Consider the following 20,016-nt stretch of genomic DNA (forward strand, 5'->3'; position numbering starts at 1 on the left):
AGTCTGCAAGAACTAAAACATCCATTTATTTGGTATGGCACTATAACTTTGATGCTGTTTGAAGAGTGCCAGAGATGTTACACAACCACCAAACATCCATTTTATTGTATGGCACTATGACTCAGATGCTGTTAGAGGAGTGACAGAGATGTTATACAACCACTATGCCAGCTGTTGTTCATATTTCTAAATGAATGTCTGTATGTTGTATGATTACCTTGTCTAATGAGGGGAGGGTTATAGACAGTCAGGATTTCACTCATCATGAAATCAATGGGACACATTTTCATACGACCTTTACACAGATTGTGTATATGTGAGGGTAGAGATTGCAGTCTGGTAAGATCAGAGATTCTACCAGTAGAGATTGCGATCAGTCTCTTCTACCAGACTGCAATCTCTAACCACAAGAAACAACAGAGTTTGAAGCATCCCAGAGATTAATCATGTAAGGCACTTTTCATGAACTAGTGAAAATCAACAAATACAACTTCAACCCCTAAACATTTACCTAGACCCGTGAAGGTCCTTGGGTAGAATAGGCCTTCAGCAACCCATGCTTGCCATAAAAGGTGACTGTGCTTGTCATAAGAGGCGACTAACGGGATCAGGTGGTCAGGCTTGCTGACTTGGTTGACACATGTCATCGGTTCCCAATTGCGCAGATCGATGCTCATGTTATTGGTCACTGGATTGTCTGGTCCAGACTCAATTATTTACAGACCGCCACCATATAGCTGGAATATTGCTGAGAGTGGCGTAAAACTAAACTCACTCGCGCACTCACCACTCACTTACATTTTCCTCATGTGACTTCCTGTACACTACCAAGCCAGCTGTTGAGCATTTCCCAGTGAATGTCAGAGTGTTGTATGATTATGTTGATTGGAGGGTTTGATGAACATCAACACAATTTCAACCCTTAAATATTTAAGAACCAGCACATAATACAGCCAGCTACAATTATCTGAACAAAGCACATGAGCCATTTTTTACAAGTCGACATGTATTAGAGTGCTTGTCTCAAATAAAGGAACTATATTACACTGTTATATATCCCCTAGTACCTGCAAACTTAGTCTAACAGTCCCTGAACCACATTAATCTTATCCCTACTGCCTAGCCCTCCCTGCAATGCTGAAGTCCTAAAGGAAGCAAGTTTAGATTTCCTCAGGTTATGAATTTCCCATCTCACTGGGGCCTTTTTCAATGTAAATGGGTTACTTTGTTACTATCAACATTATATACAGAGACTAAGCATTAGTCTATTACGAACTATTTATTTCTATACATCAAATTATCATGGTTACCTCACATGTTGAACGTTATCTGTAATACATTCATACAGTAAAAGTTATTTTGAGTGGAAAGCATTGAGCATGTTGAGAAGATGACCATGCCTTTACTGCTTTACTGGCTTTAGTTTTTCCACGATTTCAGAAAATTTCAAGCCAAATGAAGATAGAACACAAACCAATGTACAAATGAAGAAAAGGTATTTTCCAGCAGGTCTGAAGTTAGTTGACAACATGTCAAATATTCATAACTACAATCATAAAGTTGCCTTTATTGCTCATAAGAGAAGTTTTAAACTTTATCCTTTTACAGAAATCAGGAGAATCTGAGTATGGACCATAAATGTTCACCAATGTCAACCTTGTCTCTGTCATAGTAATATCCATTATGATCAAATTGCCCATTTCATCATTAACAGTGTCATGTATCCAATAGAAAACATTTTGATTAAACAAGATGGCAACTCCACACAAGTTGCTGGGTTATTTTTTTTATTGAAATAACAATTGAAACCCTCCTGTGCTCTAATAATTAACCCCTGATGTTTGGTTTGGAGTGACATGTGTTTAAAGTTATACAGTACAACTAAGGAAGTTAAAGTTTGTTGGTTTCGGTAGAGGATGAATTGTATTTAATGTACACAATTTTTAATTAGTCAACAGAATATACTTCTAAAATAATACATGACTGACTGAAAACTACAAAATATTTTTGTTTGTGTGTGAGTGGATGCCTGAGTCTAAGTTTTTGTAATTCTTAAAAAAAAACAGATCAAAGTAATGTGACTCTGTAAGGGATGTGGTGGCAGTCTGGCTACAAAAAAGGATAAAGCTGGGATAATATCAAAAGCATTTCTATCAATGTTTGTAGCATTGTTAGCATGCACTTTTATCAAGATAGTGATTCAAACTTATGATACGAACACATGGACATGATGAAATATCACTCAAATAAACAATAATCAGGGCCATCATTAACACCTGGTCTCTGTCTGAAGCTGTTATTGAGTGTTAAATATAAATAGACAAGAAGCAGAAAACCATCAAATTGGGTTAACCTCATCAACTAGAAGCATGTTATCAGGAGTAAAATGAATCCCACTAATGATGTCCTAGATTGAGTAAAAGATAGGCTCAATAACCTTTCATAGATAAACATTTGCAAAGCTAGCCATGTCCCAATAAATGTCAGTGCTTAAACTTCAACTGGTTCACACATAACACTTTGAGTCATATTACCTCAGAAATAACAAAAATTTCCACTTGTTCAAGGGCATCTCAATAACAGTGATGAAGAGTCTATGTCACAATCCCTGAACCACAACATTTTCTGTACTGCCTCCGTTAAGGCAAGTCTACAAGTCGACTTCCACAAGTCATGGTGGCTGAGCAGGTTAAGTGGCTGACTTTGTGTGCTGGCGATTAGGTGCCTGACTCTCAGGGTGTGGGTTTGAATATTGGATGGGACTCAACTCAAAAAGTACTAGAATTTGTACTTTACCAAGAAAGTGTAATCTCAAACATAACATGTCAGATGTATTAGGTTAAACAAAAGACCAAACTCATTATAATTTGGGGAACTTAACAATCTGTATTGCAAGGACTTTTTTCAAATGAAAACAATAATGACAATCAACAATGTATTTGCATGGATGTGATATATCCTAAACAGGCTAACCACACGTATCCATTGATACAACACTGTGTAGCATCACCCTGCACAGCAAATTTGAGGCACTTTATCATGTTTATAATGCATAATAATATATGAATATAAACTAAATGAGTATGATCATGATGACTCTTGATAGATTTTCTGAAATAAACTTTGACATCCATCCAACATGCATGACGTGATCATCCACTCATGATTACACAAAACCACAATACACATATATAACAATGTGAACCTTTGTATATGTTGACAAGCCTTTAATATTTGTCAGTTGGTTTGCTTTTAAACTCTTATCTCCAAATGACGCCTAATAATGAAACAAAGTCCAGTTCCCAAAATACTTAGCTTAGCACTTTAATGTTAGCAAATTTTTTAAACCAACTGATATAAATGGACCCAAAGAGTTATAAAAGCATTGTTGTGGCTACAGTAACCAACCATGTCAGCTTCTCTGATTTGTCACACAAAACATTCAGGACATGACGCCAAACTTTATCCATGACTCAACACGTTACCTGGTGTCATCAACCATGTACTCTTATTTAAAGAGCCAAGCTATCCCAGTATCCCCATAAAAGTTCTAAAGCTCATCACATTTCCAAACTATAATTCAGGGTCGGTGTAAGATAAAATCTGTTTGATCATGACATCTTTTCATACATATATAAAAAAAAAACCGAACTAATTATGCTGGACTGGATTTGTGAGAATGAAATAAAATGTCCATTGTTACTGTTGGTCTCTTGAGAAAAATTACCCTCAAAATAAGGCAACACATACAAAAACTTCATTTGAAGATAGTTTTGGGCATGTTGGATCTGCGCCATGTGACAATCGTATTCTAAGTCAAACAAACGTACAATACAGCATCATGGCTGAGCATGAGATCATGTGATGTGCTTGAGTTAGACTTTGAACCTCATATTCTTGCATTTTATGTAAGTCGACGAGAATACGTATTTTGAAAAAGAAAGCCTGTTGCAATATTGTTCAAGGTTACTTGACAACCCGACTAACAGTATGAGAAAAACAGTGTGATCAGACATTATGTCTTGTTAATCATCCAACCGTAAAAGAATGCTGGCAAACAAAAAGGTCCAGCTGATCTGTCTTGTGCTCGTGTTGAGCAGACGAAATAACACATAACAACGGTAAAATCGACCTATATATCAACACACTGCATAAAAAACTGACCACACAAGAAACCATATTCATCTTCACTTTCCTGTCGGTTATCGATACAAAATGTAACAATACGTCGTAGTTACAAATGATTTTTCGATCAAACTCACCACCACCGTTTTCACGATTCCTGCCATGTTATTGTACTGATCTCGCAAGTTCTCGTCCAAGATTCATATTGCATGAAAGGGTCACGTGACCGATAGCGGGATTTTGCGATACGACAGCATGGCGGAAGTCGACCGATGTATAAGGATGTAATTCCTTGTTCTTCCATCAAATTATTCCTCCAACATTCTCTCTATCAGTGAACTAATTAAAGGTAACTGATTTTGGATAGCTTTGGTTCGATTGTACTAAGCGATATTTCAGCGAATGAGGCTATGGTTACGACGATAAGATTTCAAAGTAGAGAGTCCCTGCGGGGAAAGTTTATTTTTGGTGTTTTACACCCTTTACTTTACGTATTATTCCGCCCTCTGTCAAAATTTAAGAAGCCAAACTTGTGTCTTAGGTCGCGATTTGATATATTTCTATTCTAAGTTGAGTGTAGACTCATTTTAAATCGAACTATATGCATAGTAATGCTATATTTACAGCTGACCCTCATTATACACCCCCAAAACATCAACAAAATGGATCTGCCCCTTTACTTATTTTTTCGCCCCAGGGATAAAACCTATGCCGTATAAACGTACTTATGTTAGAAATATGTTTCTTGTTAAATGTTTATTGTCAGTGAATTCTTGTGTGTGTGTATATATATAATGAATATGACCTATTTGTCATTATTGACACAAGTACAGTACTCACGATGGTTTTTCAGAGTAACAAGACACTGGGTCCTGTAAGTTTCAGATGTGTGTCTGATCCAACGAAAATCACAAGACCCACAGAATTAAGTTAAACAAAATATTTCTTATAACTGGCATTGGAATTATTAACATTATAATATATATGATAACAAACATAATATTTATGAACAACAAGTGTCACATGCCACAAATAGCAACTTCACTCAAAGACATTGTGAAATATTCAGTCAGACACTGGGGCTGGCACGTTGGTGATTTTTATTTGACTACTGGCGAATCTGCCAGATTTGTCACAGGGTCAGGCGATATTTGTGAACACTGCAAGTGTTATACACCCAAAAATAGTTCAGTATCTTGTAATGTTTGCCAACAGAACATTCCAATTATATCATCACCATTAACTTGTTTGACTTTTTGCTTGTGCAAAGTAAAATACTGAATCAGCATAGCTTAATGCTTTGAAAAGGACAGCTTATGTGTGTTGATCAGTGAGAAGTCTTATGTTTAGCTGGTACAATATTCTCTAAACATGAATTATCACAAATGTGATTAGCATAGTGATTTGTTGTATTGATGTGTCCACTCATACATAACATTATTTTAAAGTAATTATAAACTAGAGCAGTCCTTGTCACAACTCCAGTGTTAGGGCTTAACCGTTTAGAGGTCACACATCCATACAAGATAGTTAAATAAAAACACTTGAGCAAATGTTTTGATAAACAAACAACATATTTTTATTATTTAACAACCGTTTATCAGTAATATGTCATGGCTCACATAGATATATGTTGATATGATGTCTGGCATTTGGAACATAACACAGCTTGAGGAACTAGAATAACAATGACTCATGACATCCATGATGAGTAACTGACATCATATCTTACTGCAGTAATTGACTATAGGCGTTGTAGAGGTATATATCAAAATATACATTTTGATTTTCTGTGTTGTTGTTTCAATGTTAATGATGTGAATGAGTGTTCATTTCTGTGTGCAAGTAATTTTGAAAGAATAAAGGTGACCTTTGAATTGTTTTGAAGCCTGATCACTGTTGATTATTATTCCTTGCTTTTTTTGCAATTCATTTACAATAGATGCAACTCCAAAGTTGTCAAGTAAGTTGTACAAACTAGTAATGTTCTCCAAAGTAATAGTGTTACCTGAGTAACTTTTTCTTGTTGAATTTAGACAATTTGGACTTTACTTACTTTACTTTATGTCTGCTGCTTTAGACCACTTGTCATCTGGTAGAATTAAACATGTTGAGAATCAAAGGATCTCTTTCTGATCGGTATATCCCTTACTTCTGTCAGAATGTTATTGCATAATATGTTTAAATATATAGAGTTACTGTTAGAAACTAAGCATTAAAGTGAAGGCATCCTTGTCATTATGCTTGGGGTAAAATTAAAGTTGCACATTTGTTTTTATGTACATATACTATGGTATCAAACTACAAGAACATTGATCAATGTTAATAATGATGAAGGTGAATTTTCTTTTTGAAATATTCACAATGTGAAAGGATTGTCTTAGTTTTGCAAGTTAATAATGATCAAGGAAATGTATTTGTTTGTTGTAGAGTGACAGTTCAGTAAATGCAAGTGATTTAATGGATACAGCTGTATTAACATGGCAGTTATGAGGACCCCACTACATTCATCAACATGATGTGCCACCAGTTACACTAGACATTTCACAATTGCTTAACAAGTGGTAATTATACATTTATGATTTACTGTTGCTATACCTTGTTATTTTTTTCTGTTTCAGATGGGAGATAACTTTTGCCAGAGGTGTATGGAGTAATGGCGACTATCTGTGTGGTTTGGTGGTAGGCCTTTGCTGGCCCCAAAATGGCAAGCAGGACAACCCAGAGTCCCTCACGCATTCCAATCCCTGTTCGAAGCCCTCCGCCTCCTATGAATGGGCGTCTGGCAGCTAGAGAACAAAGGGAAGCCAACAAACTGAAGGAAAAGGACAGTCTTACATTGACGGTTCACGAAAACGGTATTGTAGAGGAGGTGTCTCCTCCATCTGTATCTCCACAGAACAGGAAGGGAAAAGGCTTTGAAACATTTCTCATGACAGGAGACATGATAATCAAAACTACTCCTCCACATCAGCCGAAATCCAGGCAAGATGGCAGCAAGTCTGGCACCCCAAAGAGTGGCGGGGAGGATATGAGTTACAGTGATGTGGATGGAAGTATACGCAGTGACCAGTCCAGCCTAGGCTATTCCCCACACCTCAATCTGTCTGGGGTATCGCAGACTGTGAAAAATATACCATCTCCAGCCTTTCCTCTTGAGCTTCCACGGGCACCTGTTGCTACTGTCGAAGACCTTAGTGATATGTCTCAGTCCTCAGGGAGCGAATCACTTATAGCCTCTCTCAATGAAAAAATGCAGCTTTCACAAGGAGAAAAAGTGTCTCCCGTCACTGAGGACAGTTCCCAAGAAGCCGTTAGGTCACCAGTTGAGGTGATAATTGTCAATGGTGATCGTGGCTCAGACAAAAGTTTACAGGATGTACCAAGTTCCGGTGATAGCGGTGTGCACCCTGACATCCACAGCTCTGATTCAGATGTGGGAGAGAAATCCTCTTCTCTTCCGGAAGTGCCAAATTCAGAAGATGCCATCAATCGGGTCATGGTCACCAGTCAAAGTGCAGAGAAAATTACAAGTCAGCAGAAACAAGCCCAGCCACAGCAGTTAGTAAGAACCAGTAAAAGCCATGAGAATTACTTAGAGTCTGGAAATGCAATGCAGCTTGTGTCTATAGACATTGATGACAACATGGCTTATTCCTTGGACCAGCTTGCCTACTGCAATGACAGTTCCACCGCCTCCCTTGATAATGTTAGTGAGCCTGCTTCCCGAAGTTTACACAATTCTCCGGAAAGGAAGCCAACAGAAAAGACTTCTGAGCGAGTGTTCATGCCTGCATTCATAAGTCTTGATGATCCAAAACCGCTAAAAGCCAAAGTGAAAGATAAACCGAAAGACGATGATTCACCCAATGACTGTGGTGAAAAACTATCTGTAAATAATAGTGCTTTGGAAACCAGTAGTTCGGGATCAACTCATTCAAGTCAGTTGAATTCAAGTGACGAGTTTGAGGAAGTACAAGACATCAACCATATAGACCTGGATTTGGAATTCTCTGATGCAGAGAGTCTTTACCATCAGCCAATGAAGGGGGTGGACAGACCGTCTGCTTCCAGACTGGCTAAAAGATTGTTTATGCTTGATGGTTTTCGTAAGAGTGATGTGTCAAGGCATTTATCAAAAAAGTAAGTAGTTTGTGCACTCATTTCCAAGATAGTTGTCAATATGTTTTGTGAATTTTGAATTGAATGGATATTTTGTCTGTTCATGATATTTATAATATGTCAAATATAACAAATCAAATCTTCATAAATAGTTAAATGAGTAACGAATCGCTTGATTTATTTGTGAGCAAAGGTAAATGGGAATGGGATTTGACCCTCAAATAAACCAAGGTTTGTTTGAACTCAGTGGGTTGATCTTAGGGCACAATGTAAAATCATTTTTTGTGTGTATAATTTTGCTCACTATATAAAGTATTTCCAGAAATTATTGAGAAATCTTTGTTTCCTTATACTTGTAAAAGAATTTTAGAGTAGGAGTTACATTATGAAGTAAGGAACTCAATATGGGAGGCAATTCATGTTGGCTCAAGAATTAACCTTACTACATCAAGTGTTATCTCCGTTGGTGTAGAACAATGCACCCTTGTTGACATGACAGATTTGACTGCAGAAGAGAAAAAGAAAGCTGTTTCTAGATGATTTTGAATAGGGTGTGACTAACGCGAAAGACTTAGCTGGTAGACATGACATTCCTCTGTCTACTGTAAACTAAACTTGAAGAATATTCAGTCAGGATTTTGGATTGAGCACAAGATAGGGACGGGAAGGCAGAGGGAGTTCAGTACTGCGGATCATTGGCAACATGGCCAGATTATGAACACAAGAAAATTCAAAAGTTTTGAGAATATCAGAAATGAGATGATTAATAGAGGAAATCCTCAATTTTGTAATGAAACCTTAGACAAGAATCACAAAGACTGAACTGGGTGAAAAACACAGATATTTCCCTCACCATTGATGGCTGATGCACGAAAAGAAAGATATATTTAAACTGTTGTAAGGCTCATGAAAATCAAGATTGGTGTAATGTTTTCTTGTCTGATGAAAGTTCTATCTGACTTTTTGTGAACTGTTTGAAAATTTGGACTAAAGATACTGGAACCTATCTATCATCACCGAAAATAGTCTGAAATTTCACACTGGGGTAGAATATCATCATGTGGAGTAACGTTGTTGTGTATTTTCACTGGAAATTTGATGAAGAAACAATATGTTCACAACCTATATGATCACCTCCTTTAAACAGCCTGAATACTGTGAGAAGATGATTGGATTTTCTAGCATAACTATCCAAATCACATTGCAGGCTACACAAAAACAGTGGTTGTCAGACAGCTGAGACCTTATTCCTATTAAGAATGTATGGAGACTAAAGAAGGGCAAATTACACCAAACTACTTTGAAATACTGAGGATATGGAGAAAGGAGTGGTTGAATATTGTGATACACTCAAATAATTTCCAGTACACTTTACTTGGTAATGTGCCTAGGTGCATGAAGGTGTGGATGAGGTGTCGCTAAGTACTGAAAAAACACTGACCGTAAGAAAGTCATATGTCAACATCTTATTTCAATAGAAATTCTATAGTTTGTAGACATGTATTAGATATTTTCCGAAACAGCTTTCTCAATAATTTCTAGAAATATTGTATATGTCAATGATAATGCTGAAAATATTGATAAAGGGCATCACAAGTTACAATAATTAACAGGTGTATATACTAACTTCAGTAAACTACACTATGTTGCAATAAACAAGCATTGATTTAACATTTAGTGAATCAAACCTTCAAATACATATGAACAGGTGAAGTCAGTAAGTTTAAGACACCTGTTTCAAGAAGTTAAACAACTCTGTGTATCCTCCTATGTTTAAGTCAGTGAATTTGCATGGAATGTTTGGGTGTGTCTTCCAATATGCTTCCAGTTCATTAATAATAAGATGATTGAGTGTACACACTTGATTTATTTTTAATATTTAAACATTACCATGCTAACCACAGCTTACCAATCAGATGTTAATCGGCATGGAAACACAAACAAGACCACAGGACTAAATATGCAGTTACAAGCATTTAAGGAATTAGAAAGATCTCAAATTTGGATCTTGAATTTGGAGTAAATGCATTCAAATGACATAAAATCACTGTTAGATAATATAGATTGGGTGAACTTGGAAATTTTGTACTATAAGAGTACAGTATATCTGTTTCTTTCTGAAAATACCTGTGCAGATGTGGGATAGACATAATACAAGCTATAAAAAGACACGGTAAAGGTTATGTAAAATTATTAGCCCAGTGAGGCATGGGGTAATGAGAGAATGACATGATTTAAACTAAAATAGAAGTTGGAACACCTGTCACTGCTATGTACCCAAGTACTTTGGAATCTGATTTAAAATATACTGTCAAGAAAGACAAAATTTAATCCTTCGTGTCTGCGTGTCCAGGAAGATTTCCTTGGCAACCTGATAGGTTTAAGTTACACATTCATATGTCCTCACTAACCTGAGTGCAAGATCTAACTTTATGGTTATGAACTTAATTTAAATTGATTAAGTGTCAGAAAAAAAGACATATGTCAGCTCTGTCATATGTTTACAAAGGCTGAAGGGACAGTGGGGTAGCCTAACTGTCCGCTAAAGACCTAGATTCAATTCCCCACATGTGAACAATGTGTTAAGTCCATTTCTGGTGTCCCCTTACCGTGATTTTGCTGGAATCAATGTGAAACATTGTTCACTCACTCACTCACTCACTCACTCACTCACTCACTCACTCACTCACTCACTCACTCACTCACTCACTCACTCACTCACTCACTCACTCACTCTCACTCACTCACTCACTCACTACAAAGACTGACCTGTTACTTTCATTAATAACTGCTCATAAGTCAGCATTGAGCACAGCTTGTTGGGAGTGAAAACTACTTTAGATTCAACATATTTTAAGTTTATCACAAGTTTGGAAGACTATCCATCAATCAGAATCCATTCTTTTCATAATTACAGGTAATTATGTGTATTGCAAGACAGGTGTTATTTAATGAATCAGTTGACATTAAAATATGTATAACTGATGGACAGATATTGATGATGTTGACTTGTATGAATTGATTTTCTGTCTTTATCAGTGGGTTCCATTAATCATATGATAATGAAAAAAACTAATTGGCATACAGCTTTTTAAGTTGTTATTTCCTTGGAACTATTTGAAACTATTAGAGAATAACATTTAAAAGAGCAGTATATTTATAGTCTGTGTGGATGAAATATATGACCTGTATGCAGTATGTATGGTACCTGTATGCAGTTTGTATGGTATGTATTAGTTGCACAATATATCACTACATGATTTTAGAGGATGCTTAAATGTGCATCTAGTATTAATGAATGTTGTTTGGAAGTAATTGAATGTTGCTTTTAGCCATATCAAGAACTTTGCAGCTCTTCACAGCTAAAGATATGTATGTCCAAATTGGCACAGTAAAATTCACTGTGCCAAATTCTTGACAAGACTGTAAAGTGCATGGGATAAATGTAATCATTTACGTAGAACAGTAGACATACTGCACTGTACACGTTCATTACTCCTTCAGATTAGTATTAAAGGATCTTCTGGACCTCTTTGTATGACAAGCCTGACTCAAGAAAAGCCATTACATGATAGTACTTAAAAGTAATCATCTTAGATTACCTTGTTATCATGAATTCTTATTTTTCTGGCCCCTTGAACCAATGAAAATGAATGTTTTTACACTGCTGGTCAAAGAACATAGAATTAATGAACCATGTTTTGCTGTATTTACATTGGCAAAGGTCCAGGGTATAACTGATAAAGGAGGGCCTTGTTGAAACTGTATGTGAAGAGATGAATCTGTTATCTAAGTGGAAATGAAGAAATATGTGAAAGTATTTTCTGTAGGGTGTCTGGAATGTACACTGGTGTTGACTATCATGTTTGTCTGCTTGTTTATTGCATGAAAAATGCAGGTTTCTGCATTAACACAGATACTGCTTATTGTCAGCATATTGCAACCATCATCATCACCTACATTAAGTCCATTTCACAAATATTCAGGTTGGGATCTGATTAGCAGATCACTAAGCCCTTAGTTTATGGTTGATTAGTTCTGCATCAACTGCTTTGCAAATATCCATGTGTTATTTCTCTGTGCTTGTTTATGTTGAAGCTGGTGATGGTTGAACACCTGTAGCAACTGGTTTATGTTAAGATGATTTCTCATAAACAGGAATCATATGTCTGTTGTATGTATCATGTCCAGATGGATATAGACATATTTTGACCTTTAGTAACTCATGCTTGTCGTAAGAGGCGACTAACGGGATTGGGTGGTCAGGCTCGCTGACCAGGTTGACACATGTCATCACTTCCCAGTTGCGCAGATCGATGCTCATTGATCTCTGGTTTGGTCCAAACAGCTTGGAATCAGCATGTTGGGTATCCATGTTAAAGTGGTCAGCTTGGTGTAAATATACTGTGTCTTAGATGGGTATCCATGTTGAACTGGTCAGCTTGAAGTCAGTATACAGTTTCTTAGTTAGGAGTCCATGTTAAGCTGGTCAGCACATGGTCTGTACACTGTGTCTTTGTTAAACTGTGGCATAGGATCTCAGTTTCACATGTCGAATGCATATGTAAATGCAGTAATTTTGAATATGATCAATGTTAAACCCCATGCCACTTCAGCTGACCTCTGCTATGCTGAAGGACTATTAGTTTTGTCGAAGGAGTACGGAGTAGAATAAAAAATACCTAGTGGTAGTAACAGACACTGAGCATTTGCTCTCCATTGCTCACTGTTGATCTTGATCTAGAGAAGGGAAGGGGATCTAAACATGTGTTTGTGTAAGCTAGTCCCAGCATAGACACAGTGTTGGCCTTGATTACTGCATCTAAGGTGTGTTGTCCTTCAGCTTACTTGCAAGTTAAATGTCCTTCATCCTTCATTTGCTGTAATCGTCATGTGGTGGATCATTTGGCTCCAACAAGTCCATTCTTTGTGCCCTCTTTGACAATTCGTGTATACCATCATGATACATGAGAGAGAGTATGTGATCTTGATTATGAGTTGTCAGACTTCAAGTTTTTGTGGCAGTATGATTAAATTACTGACTTTGCTTGCCATCAATTACGTCTTACTTCTAAGAGCATAGGTTCAAATCCTAGATGGTACTCAACATCCCAAGAACTAAAATGTATACAGAGAAAGTACAATGTAGGTCAATCTCAAACATAACGAAGGTCCTGGGGTAGAATAGCCTTCAGTAACCGATAACAGGCTACTATGCTTGTCATAAGACGCGACTAACGGGATCGGGTGGTCAGGCTTGCTGACTTGGTTGACACATGTCATCAGTTCCCAGTTGCGCAGATCGATGCTCATGTTGTTGGTGACTGAATTGTCTGGTCCAGACTCGATTATTTACAGACCACCACCATATAGCTGGAATGTTGCTGAGTGCGGCATAATACTAAACTCACTCACTCAACCATAACACAACATTTACGCTTGACTACTTTCTGAACATGCTGAAAGGCATTGTGTATTTATCATCATGATCATCATGATCATGCAACTGTCAACAGTATGTATAACACGATATCTGTGACATCCGTTTATCATGAATCATGGTAAAAGGTACACCATGGAGATGCAAGTATGACATGTACACTGATCAAGTTGTATGAATACCAGCCTATCTATAGTTCACTATTGTTGACCAGGACACTCCTTTGAATCTACAATGTCCAGTTGTGTGAACTAGTACTATATTATCAACATTCAGCCACAGCACTATTTGTTGAATCAACCTGATCAGTTGATAGGCATGGTTAAGTTTGGACAAATCAATGTTGCTATTTTGCTCAGATCCTCAAGTATGTGATATCCTCGTTATGTAATTGTTGTATGGCTTCTTTTTTGTGTATAATTGATAAATAATATATATTATATAGTGAAATGAAATGTGTTTTTATCATAGGTACTTAGCTGAAGGGATATATAAGAGGCCATACATTTAATAGTTATAAGTGCTACATTTCGTGTTGTGGTTGCAATGTGCAAAGCCCATTCCTGGTGTACTGTGACATTGCTGGAATATTGTCAGAAGTGTTGTGAAACTAAACTCACTCACTCATTCACTGCACAGAGTTTTGTCCCTTGGTAACACAGTAATACAATGATCATGGAACCAACAATAGGTTCCCCATATCACGTTTCTAGGTTTCCAAATATATATACCCAAAGATGTAAATATCCCTGAATCTGCATCACTTCTGGCTGTCCCTCAATATCAAGCTAACACTCTCTGACATAGCTTGAATACCGGCTTGACACTCACTACCAGCTGAAGACAGTATTATTAAACTTACTCATACATGTGATGACTCTTTTGTTTTTAGAAATGAGTTCAGCACACTTGTGGCAGAAGAGTATCTCAAGTTCTTTGACTTCAAGGGTCTTTCGCTGGACGGGGCTCTTCGCAAGTTTCTGTTGCAGTTTTCACTGAGTGGGGAGACTCAGGAGAGGGAGAGAGTGCTGGCTCACTTCTCCCACCATTATATGATCTGTAACCCTGGATCATTCAACTCAGATGGTAAGTTAATTTGTCCTAAAAGACTTAACCCTCTGGGCTATTCTTGGTGTCCGCTAACAGATGCTTGTCATATTAGAAAACTGAATGTAGACTTGGTTGATTGCCTATCATATCACCATGACATTATGAGGAATTGCTTGTGATATCAATTACTGTATTATCTGTCCTGTGTTCAGATATTAAAAGGGAGGGTGGGGTAGCTTCATGTTAAGCGTTCACTCATCATACCAAGAATTTGGGTTCAATTCCCCTCACGGTACAATGTGTGAAACCACTGCTGTGATATTTGCTGGAATATTGCTAAAAGTGGTTTGAAACTAAACTAAACTCACTCACTCGAATATTTACATGCTGCTGTCACATGGCTGTAATATTGTTGCGTTTGTGTTAAACTGCATGAAACAAATAAGCTTGAAAGGTGTAAAAATTTCTGTCATTTCCCTATGATTTGTTAATCCTGGTGATGATTGTGGTGTTGATCATGGTAATCTTGGTTCTCCAGTTGGGGTAACTCCAAGTCGATAATGTAGATTTATGATAGTCACACTCCAGCCCAGTTGAGATTACTCCCAAGGGAGTCAGAGTTACAATAGGACACCAGCACTCATTTGCTTGTCTTATGTGGAGACAAAATTGGATTTGGTGGATACAGGGTAGGATTGTTGACTTAGTCAGGGATAGATCTAGGACATGTTTGTCAATGTTGGATTGCCACAGTATTTGTATGATTGACAAATTCATTATGTATGCATGGTCCTCTTGTACTCCTGTGTATCAGAGAGTAAGCAAAACTAAAGGAGGACAAAGAATGCAGTGGAAAGAAAAAATGGTAAAAAGTTGCCATTACATCACAATATTGAATGATGCAAGTATTTTGTTAGCCTTATTTTTCTTCATGGAAATCCTCATATTTCTTGAGGCCTGTGAGCACCTTTCACCTCAACTGAATCCTAGGCTGATCACTGTTTAGTTCATCCCATGGTTAGTTATATGGAGACAAAGGTGCTTGCTCATCTCACTGGTTTGTTTTTTCAAGACTTTAGTGTTAACAGGGCCATTATGACAATGGTGCTTTGGGGCAGCTACTATGGATGATCCTAGTAGTTAAGGCATTTGCTCGTCACACTGAAGACCTGGTTTTGATTCTTCTCATGAACACTATGTGTGAAGCCTTTTTCTGGAGCTCCCCTACCATGATATTACAGGAATATTGCTAAAAGCAGCATAAAACTAAAATCGCTTGCACCCTCACCTCGCCCCGATCTCACACATTTTGCAACAAACAGTTTTGTGAAACTGTGAGAGAATAAACTGAAAACAATAACCTGGCACTTACATAATTCCCATAATTACCTGGGATTACATGGGTTATCAAGATATTTCATCTATGAGTGCAAGTTTGTTTAGTAAATATCACCCATCTGTTACAGATGCTTGTCACACCTTAACATGTGCAATAATGCTGCTCAACACAGATTTACATGGACAGGTAAGAGTATTTACTAGTGTGGCTCTTAGCCTTATGGTCACTGATTAAATGGCATTAGGACATGTTGTATATGTTTCAGCAGGAGGTTCTTCTTTGGTATCCCAGTTTTGGAAAGATCTTTATGGCATTTTAGATGAGAACGAGACTCCTTGAAAATGAAACTATCTGAAATAGTGTTGAAGTATCTGCGTAGTTTGAGATGTGTGTCATTCGCTATGTGTTGATGTGTTACCATGTTTCCAAAATGGTTAATACCATAAAGATCTATTGATGTTTTATTTACTAATTAATTGTTTATATATGAATGTGTCAGTAACCTTTTGATAGAAATATATAGTGATGGTCCAGTGACAAAACGACCATGCACTTGATCATGTCTTCAGGCTTTTTCAAATCAAACACAAACAATTTTGCAAACACTTATTTTTTAATAACAATATTTTTCACAAGGTTGGTTTTATCTGTTACATTTTGTAAGCACCACAAGTTCGTTACAAGTCATAAATGAATTTATCTTGAAGATTCCAGGAAATTCATATTAGTAACATGCTAGTCTTCCTTTAAAAATGTGAAATTTGGAATACATTTTGTGCTATTTGCAGAAAAACAAAAGAACTACATATTTATTTCTTTGTTAATTGTGCATTAACAAACTCATTACCAGGAAAATTTGATATACGATGCTTACAAAATATTTTTCTATAACTGATGAACCAACGCAAAAAATGTATTGTTAATAACTGCTCTGTTGAATTTATGAAGGAGTTAATAACAAACAATGGGGCGAGTAGCCTATTGGTTAGAGTATTTGTTCATTACATCAAATGCTTTGGTTCACCTCTGATAGGTCCAGAAATGCAAGTCACTCAGTGTGAACAAGAGTTTTGGTGAAATATACTCAATTCTATGTTTGTATTATGTGTACTATGAGATGATTTATGTCTTCTGTTGCAGTTTGTTGGGAGGAAAATGACCTGTTCTGAATTTATTGATAATTTATCGGAGCTTAATGATGGTGAGAATTTCCCAAGGGAAGTCCTGAAGTCAATCTACCAGTCCATCAAGTTGGAGCAGTTAGACTGGGCAGTGTAAGTGGCAGTGTTTATCAGAAACATAGCTGGTATTGCTTCACAGTTGTGAGACTTTTTCGTTGTTATATAATTGATATCCAGTTATTTTCATTATGTACAGTGTTAATGGTAAGATTTCCTGTATCTGATGCACTTTTGGGAGTTTCTGTCAGTAACACAACTACATACATGAAGATGTGGGTTAGAATTGATCTTCAGCAACCCAATTAACAGGCTCACTGATTTGGTTGACACATCGCATCATACCCCATTTACGTAGAATGGTCTCATGCTGTTTATCACTGGGTTGTCTGGTCCAGACTGAATTATTTATAGACCGGCGTCATATAGCTGGAATATTGCTGAGTGTGGTGTTAAAGTACAACCAAACCAAACACTACTAAACTCTCTACAAAGCAATTTGGGTGCATTAACTGCCATATGTCTATGCTTAAGTAAGGCAGTTTCAGTTACCTTAGTGCAAAGGCTGCTTTATAGAACAGGCCATTGATAACCAAGGATACGTTGGTGTTATTCTTTATTATTATTAAACTGTTGAGGAAATGGGGAATGTAACTTTGCTGCTTCCTTGAGATTTGTTTACTGCAAGTTCTTTGTCAGGTTGTATATATGACTGTTTCATTTTCGCAAATTTCATTTCAGACTTCATGGCATGAGAATAAAAACGCGGTTATATAGATATATCATTCACTTTATTCAGATAAGTCAACTCCATAAAATCGATGCAGGTGTCATTGCTCAATCACCTGTCACCGTTAAGCTAATCTGGATTAACACGGCTCAATCACATGTCACTTACTGATTGTCCAACACCCAATTAAATAGGATTAGTTTTAAAATCAATTACATTTGTGTTTAGATCACTATGCAAATCTGTTTATTTTATAACAACTCAATGGTCACGCACCTGCGTGTGGTGTACAAACATTCAGAGATGCCCTCTGTAACAAGATCACATGTTCGTAACAAAATAGGTCTTTTTCATAATTATATAGGTAATTTTTCCGATATATGTCAACTAGCACCTCGCAAAAATAAGAAGGCGCGAAAAGGTTAGCTGACCATCACTCGTGAAAATTTAAAGGCATGGAAATAAAACAGTTTATAGTATTTCATGATATACATGCACATATTTCATGACTATCTCCAAGATAACATGAATCAGATATGTTTAGTAATTTCGATCAGTCACGACTGGAGGTCTCTGCAGATGTCTAGTAGATTGTATAACCATAAACATTCTATAACAAAAGGTGGTATTTCAGACATTGCTCTACATACCTGCAGCTTCTACTTACCTGTGTTGCAGGGATGATGATATGCCAGAAGCAGATGCGTCTCAAGAGGCTGGGCCTCAGTCAAGCTCTGGACCCATAATAGGACAGAACCCTTTCCTAGATGTGAGTAAGGCTATAAAGCTGTTCCCAAATTACACCATGGTGTTTCTGAGGAAGTGGTTGATAGCATGGAATTGTAACACTGTGGTTTTTTTTGTTTTGTTATCAGTCTAAATGTGAAGATCTGTGTTAAAATTGGTTTTCAACAACCCATGCTTGTCATAAGAGGTGACTAACAGGATCAGGTGGTCATTCCCTTTGAAAGGATTGATATGTTACTATATCCTAGTTGCTTAGATTAATGTTCACGATGTTGATCACCGGATTGTCTTGTCCAGACTTGATTGTTTACATACATGTTATACAGCTGGAATTTTGTTGTGAGGTGTTAAACAACAAATAAGTATTCTCAGTGTCTAAATTTTGTGGTCAAGGTTGAATTGTTCACCGGCCACCTTCATTTAACTCAAACCTTGCTGAATGCTCCATTAAAACACAGACAAAACAAAAGTTAACTGATTAGCATGTCCACCTTCTCTACAATAGTGATTACCTTTTCTAAATTTTATTGTTTATTGAACATAGAAAATATGAGCCTTCTTGAATGTTATTGGTCCTATGCCTCACAGACTCCAGACCCAAATAAAACAGTGGAGTACAAGAAAGGCTATGTGATGAGGAAGTGCTGCAAAGATATGGATGGCAGAAGAAGTAAGTACTTGTCATGATCATACAATATGTCAACTTGTTGAACGACATCAAGTTCATCTTCTTATCCAGATTTGCTCAATGAATGTTAGTTTATTAGCACTCAACAAACATCAGTTCATCTCTCGGCGCATTTCACAGGCTGACTTGTCATTACATGACCATATAGTGTTAAACCAGCATTGTTCGCTGTACTGTAGTGGGATCAGTATTAGTGTGAAGCCTTCACATCCATAACTCAGAGTTACCTCCTCAATGAATCTGACGTCCCTTCTTGTCAAGTGACTTGATTTGCCTCTTTGAATGGCATTTAGAAGTGATACACATAAATAAATATATGAAACCTTTCTTCCTTGCCAATAAATGATCAAATAAATGAGACCAATGTTACTATATTATACTTTTCCAAAAAAGCAAGAGAACTGTACTTTCATAGTATGATTGTCGAAATTGGGAGATATAAGAGATTGGATCAATGTTTAGGATGCATCACCACATGGATTTCATTCAAAGCAAAGCTGTTCATTCAGTTATCCCCCTTGTTAGGTGACTGGAGTATGACATGAAAATTTCAGGTTTACAATTTTCAGTCAGTAGCGTGTGACTTGACACTGACCA

At 37.0% G+C, this 20,016-nt stretch overlaps 2 protein-coding genes across 3 annotated transcripts in view; one reads left to right on the plus strand and one right to left on the minus strand.

Moving 5' to 3' along the window:
- Positions 1-4,310, minus strand: part of LOC137284557 (sphingosine-1-phosphate lyase 1-like) — a 28,122-nt gene extending 23,812 nt beyond the window's left edge. The window contains exon 1 of the mRNA XM_067816405.1: positions 4,263-4,310. Within this exon, the coding sequence (XP_067672506.1) occupies positions 4,263-4,289 (27 nt within the window). The 5' untranslated portion in view covers positions 4,290-4,310. The remainder of the gene's footprint in view (positions 1-4,262) is intronic.
- Positions 4,311-4,359: 49 nt separating this feature from the next.
- LOC137284692 (PH and SEC7 domain-containing protein 1-like) overlaps positions 4,360-20,016 on the plus strand; it is a 40,937-nt gene continuing 25,280 nt past the window's right edge. For both annotated transcript variants that reach the window (XR_010956916.1, XM_067816605.1), the window contains exons 1-7: positions 4,360-4,474; positions 6,747-8,268; positions 14,580-14,773; positions 16,204-16,262; positions 17,217-17,350; positions 18,663-18,753; positions 19,320-19,401. Coding sequence is in view for 1 of the 2 variants with exons in the window: in XM_067816605.1 (XP_067672706.1) it covers positions 6,830-8,268; positions 14,580-14,773; positions 16,204-16,262; positions 17,217-17,350; positions 18,663-18,753; positions 19,320-19,401 (1,999 nt within the window). In the remaining variant the exon portion in view is untranslated. The remainder of the gene's footprint in view (positions 4,475-6,746; positions 8,269-14,579; positions 14,774-16,203; positions 16,263-17,216; positions 17,351-18,662; positions 18,754-19,319; positions 19,402-20,016) is intronic.

Source organism: Haliotis asinina, chromosome 5, assembly GCF_037392515.1.
Source record: "Haliotis asinina isolate JCU_RB_2024 chromosome 5, JCU_Hal_asi_v2, whole genome shotgun sequence".
Lineage (NCBI taxonomy): Eukaryota > Metazoa > Mollusca > Gastropoda > Lepetellida > Haliotidae > Haliotis > Haliotis asinina.